Source organism: Cynara cardunculus (assembly GCF_001531365.2).
Source record: "Cynara cardunculus var. scolymus isolate 2C chromosome LG 2, CcrdV1, whole genome shotgun sequence".
Lineage (NCBI taxonomy): Eukaryota > Viridiplantae > Streptophyta > Magnoliopsida > Asterales > Asteraceae > Cynara > Cynara cardunculus.
The window spans coordinates 10,237,278-10,242,619 of record NC_037529.1 but is presented as its reverse complement, the minus strand read 5'-3'; the positions used below and the strand labels follow the sequence as shown (position 1 = coordinate 10,242,619).

The window sequence follows — 5,342 nt, the reverse complement described above, 5'->3', positions numbered from 1 at the left end:
TGGTAGTAACAAATTATTAACGTACCACATGGATGTGAATATTTATATGAAGGGACAACACAATTTTTTGAGGAGGCTAAATAACAAAACAGTTGATGGATGCAACAAACAAATGTTGTACCAATTTCCTTGTTTCATAAAAATTAACATATTCCTATCACCATACACAATACCATTAATCAACTTCAATTATACACAAAATGACTGCATACATACATATATATATATATATATATATATATATATATATATATATCACAATTACAACTACTTTTTTACATACAGGAAAAACAAGTTTTTTTCTTATATATAATGATTTGAAGTTACGAGTCCTAATGGTTGGGAATACCAATCCAGAGAAGAAGCCTTCGCGGGCGATCAAGAAACCTTGCCTGCCATGCGGGTTCTTCACTCTCATAAGTGAACCCACATTTCGTGTACAGATTTCTGGCCGCATTATTGTCAACAGCAACATGCACATACAAATCACTAATCCCTGAAACATCCACATCCGCACTGCTTGATTATTTATTAACGAAACTTCTGTGGAATGAGTATATCAACAAAACAGATTTTACCCCAATCTTGTGCTACTGATTTTGATTTCTCCACAAGCAACAAACCAAGCCCGTTCCTCTGGCATTCCTTCACAACACATACATTACTTAGATACCCCCTCGCAATATCACCCTCGATTCCCTGTTTTTCATTCCAATTCCAAGAATCAGATGCTAGCATTAATATTTAGCACAACAATTTCAAAACGCATCGACTACATCAAATTACAACTTCTCTCTTCTGCTTGTAATTGATCAGTTAAGTAATTATTTTAATACTGTGTTTATGGTTGACACTGTTCTCCTTTGCTTCTCAGTCTTCACTTATTTGAATTCAAAAAACACCAAATCTCTAATTTTGCGAGGAAGGGAGATTATGCATATCCTTGAAGAATCTAGGTAGCATCTGAATAGTCATGGAGCTACAACAAGAAGGCAACTAAACACATACCAATATGGTCGTGCAGAAATATTCAAGAGCCATCTATGGTACATGAATGAATTATGAATGACAACTACAATTGTGTAATGTTTAAAACTTAGGTGAACAACAGAAGTATGATATCCAGTAATTTAGAAAAGCATGGGATTGACTGACAACATACAAAGTAGCTTCATTAGTCAACAGATTCATATCAAAATGGTGGTTTATATCAAATATAAATTACATAACATTGAATCATATAAAAATGGTAGTTATATGCAGTCTTTGAATCTACTCTGAAACTTGAGTTTCAAATGGAGGCTTCCATATATTCAATAGGATTTGGGTGAAAGAAATACCTTTGGCTTTATTCCTGTTATCTCATTAGGGAGGCTCAAACACCGATTAAGATCCAGAGTCCCAACAACAACTCGATCTTCTCCATTGTCTGAAAACTACATAAAAGATTTATCGGGTAAGGGTTGGAACATTGCATCATATGACCAGGGGAAAATAATTTACAACAAAACATGCATCCACATCTGAAGTTGTATAAACCAAAGATGGATACTTGTGGCCAGGAGTGCACTGAGAAAATAAAAGGCCAACTGCCAACCGAATCAAGCAAACCACACCGTAAATGATTACAGTGGTTACATGTGGCCTTTTGGTCCAACGGATACCAGTTGCACTGTTTGAACCAAACGGTTGTAGGTCCAAGACTCAAAGTTCATATACATAATTATGTGTTGAGTTTTTTTTGTTTCTTTATCTTTGTCTTCTGTCCAAATAAAATGACTTAGGGCCCATTTGGTTTGACGGAATGTTCTTTGAGGGATTTGGATTTCGTAGAAGGATATGGAATTGGGAAAATTTGGAATCTTTGGAGTGTTTGGTTTGTAGGATTTGGAATGAAATTGAATTCTATTCTTTAGAAATAATTTATAAAAACAAATTATCGAAATAATTAAATTACCTTTTTATCAGTTGATTATTACAAAATAAGTGTCTTTAAGATATTTTAAAACATTATTACAAAAATCCTATGAAATCCCGCGAAGGGGTGGGTTCCGGTGAGAATGAGATTTGCATTGAGAAGGGGATCTCCACCCTTGGATCAATCCTAATTGAAGAGTTCCACTAGATCAACACTAATGAAAAGCACAAGATGAATTCCCTTCTAAAGCGAAATTCATGGGTTGGTTTGAGATAGAAAGTGATCAAGGATCCAAATCTCTTCTTACACTTCTCATCTTTAACTCCTATTTTCCCACGATCCTTCGTCATTTCACGAAATACCAACCACCCCCATGGGATTTCTAATTCCCATGTTTGTGGGATTCCAAATCCAAGCATTCCTTCAAACCAAAATATAGGATTGGAATGGAATTGAACTCCAAATCCCTCTAAATCATATCAAAACCCACAAACCAAACGGGACCTTAGAGTTATTCAATTCCAGTAGATCTTTGTTCCTTAAATTTTAGAGGTTTGGCTTGCAGCTTCTGTTACTTGTCTGCCAAACCGCTAAAGAATATATTTTGTTCTTTTTAATATTGAGGTATTAAGAATATGTAGCTATGTAAACATTGTTGTTTTGTATTTATACGATTTAAGTATATGGTATTGAAAATAAGTACGTATTAACAAAAGAAAAACCTAAAGTAAATTCCTAAAAGTTAAAATTGCAAATTTTCCCCCGCAGACGGTAAACTTACTTCTTACATACCTAGACTAATTTCATGTTTGAGTTGTATCCAAACTTTTGGATCAACAGTGGAGACCCAAATTGTCCACACAAATCTGGGACGACCAAGCCACTAAACAAAGTGTATCTTGGCAATTGGTGATTTGAACATTTGCCGGACCAGATATGGCGTTTGGTCCCAATACCAAGCAACCAACGCCTTACGGTACCTTAGATGAAGAACATAGCTCGTCTGGAAAATTCCTTGTTTGTGAGATTGGTAGTGTGGCATTGATGCAAGAGACCTTTTGACCTTCCTTTGTACCAGCAAGACGTTCTTTCAAAGCTTCAAACTCATGTTCAGCCAAATACTTTTTATGATCCTAAAAACTTAAAGAGGAGAAAAAAGCATCAGTATTGTTACATCAAAAAACCAAAAAACAAAGATGCATATGTTCATACTATAACCTCTCTAAAATCTTCAAAAGGGGGGCACATATATCAGCATTACATATAGCAATTGAAAGACTCAGGCACGGGTAAACACTAAGTTCATACATCGAAATTAGTTGAAGCTACAAGGAAATACAATTGAGCTACATGCAACATGAATAACTAAATACTGAACACTGATAGCAATTCATCCACATTGAAAATGGAAATGGGATGTGCCATAAATGCCAAAAAAGGTCATAAATTACAGAGAATCCGCAGGCAGATGCATAATTCTGATGCTCATACAATTGACAAGTAACAAGTAAATATTATTTAAAGATGTGCATACTGTGTAAACTTGTACTCTTGCTTCACACACATACACACACTAGTATACATAGAAGACTCCAATGTGGGCAGCAACTTTGACATTGAAAAGGTTCAATCGAACAGGTGACAACCACGTGATTAAATTTTTCATCATAACTCTGTTAGATCTCAGAACCGTGAATACCTGTTCCTTATCCACAAATAATATGAACTTGGCATATGTTTTTTTCTGTGATCTTCAGACGTTACCATTCATAACTAGGATTTTACAGAACAGCTATACACTGGTCAGATCATATTAAGTTGCAGGTTAACATTTTATTGTTTCACAAATAAGAAAAGGCTGCTTACCTACAAATCCTAAATGACAAGATATGATGTGCGTTTTGGTTTCTTCTCTAATTTAACATTAACTTTACAACACTAGAGGAAGGGGATAAGATTTCAAACCCTAAACCTAGCTAGCAACACGAAGGGTTAACCAACTTGATCTGAAAATTGATTATGAAAATTTAACGGAAAAATAAGAACTGAAATGGATAATCTTATATTGAAAAGATTTATAATATGGTTTGATGATAATAGATTACATAAATTCTTAAAGAATATGAGTTTTACGATGTTACTACTTTTCTAAAGTCCAAATTCAACTCTAATCTCACAAATACTTGTTTCAAGTTTCAGATAATCAACTATACCCATGCTTCTTTCCTCCTATCAAACGCTATACAAATGGCAACTCAAAAGGGAAGTTCAATTTTTGACAAAATAATTGATAGCTTCATAGCATGATATCAAGTAGCATGTCCGTGTAATAACCAGATAGACCAAAACGGCAAAAACTAGAACTGAGGTGAAAAAGGGCTAGGTCAAGTTTAACTCACTTCGATTCCAAAAGATGACTTGAAATCGTAGAAGGATCTCACTCGAAGAAGCGAAGTGGCCCAAAGCTCCGCATCTGAGCATGCTTCTTCCAACTTCAAAGCCGATTTATCGATCCTTATTCTCTCAAATTGCGTGCACAACTCCTGCTGCTGTGCGGCAACCGTACACCACCAACGACCACCACATTTACTCTGTTTTAGCTCACCTTTATTCCGACCGTTGACCGATTGTAATGGAAAACAGTGTGGTAGAGTCAGAACCGCCATTTTTCTATCCTCTCTGTCTCTAAGTCTAACAGAGTGTGCGCGCCATTGGTTGTCGGATGTTATCTTAGAAGTTCAAACATCACCCATTAAAATGGGCCCTAATTTTACTGGACCGAGGCCCCCATATACTTAAAAGCTTTTAAGACCCGTTTACCAAAGGTTTACTGAGTAAGTGCTTACCAAATCACATTCTTTTACCAGATGAATATAAAAAGAACCAAGAATCTTACCTGGTAAGAACGAAGGCAAGGACCGAAAGTCTTATCCGGTAAGTGATGGCGACGACTCTTACTAGGGTTAGCGCTTACCGGGTAAATTGTTACATACGATGACGTTTTGGTAGACTAAAATCTTACCCGCTAAAGTAAACGATAGAGTTGAATTTAACCGTTAAACACTTACCGGGTAAGTGTTTAGGTAAATGGCCCCTAAGTTTATACTATATTATAAAGCATTTGACAAAAACTCTTAAAAATCATTCTTTTTGCATGAAGTACTGTTTATTAATGCATATTACTTAAAATTTAAGATTATAAGTAAATTGTGCGTAAATACAACTTATTAAAGCTTCATTTTTGAATTCGTATAACTAACTGCAGATAAACATAATCAAACTCCGGATAAATATCTTATTTTAAATATAATTTTTTAAAATATAATTAGAATAATCATTGAGTTCTAACATAATTTTTAACTATTATCCTTATAAAAAATCATATTATTAAATCAAAAATAAATTACTTTGTTATTAAATCTAA

General features: G+C 34.7%; 1 protein-coding gene across 1 annotated transcript; it reads right to left on the bottom strand.

Moving 5' to 3' along the window:
* Window positions 1-244: 244 nt before the first annotated feature.
* LOC112506954 lies at window positions 245-4,634 on the bottom strand. Its single transcript, XM_025111300.1, has 5 exons — window positions 4,318-4,634; window positions 2,899-3,051; window positions 1,341-1,436; window positions 579-699; window positions 245-496 (listed from the first exon to the last, which is right to left on the bottom strand). Exons 1-5 carry the CDS (start codon window positions 4,582-4,584, stop codon window positions 333-335), a joined length of 801 nt encoding a protein of 266 aa, XP_024967068.1. The 5' UTR covers window positions 4,585-4,634; the 3' UTR covers window positions 245-332.
* Between the last annotated feature and the right edge of the window lie 708 nt (window positions 4,635-5,342).

Coding starts and splice junctions, on each gene's coding strand:
- LOC112506954 (XM_025111300.1), bottom strand. CDS start 4,584: ATGGCGGTTCTGACTCTACCACACTGTTTTCCATTACAATCGGTCAAC. Junction 700..1,340: donor TAACAGGAATAAAGCCAAAG/GTATTTCTTTCA, acceptor AATGAAAAACAG/GGAATCGAGGGTGATATTGC. Junction 497..578: donor ATCAGTAGCACAAGATTGGG/GTAAAATCTGTT, acceptor TGGATGTTTCAG/GGATTAGTGATTTGTATGTG.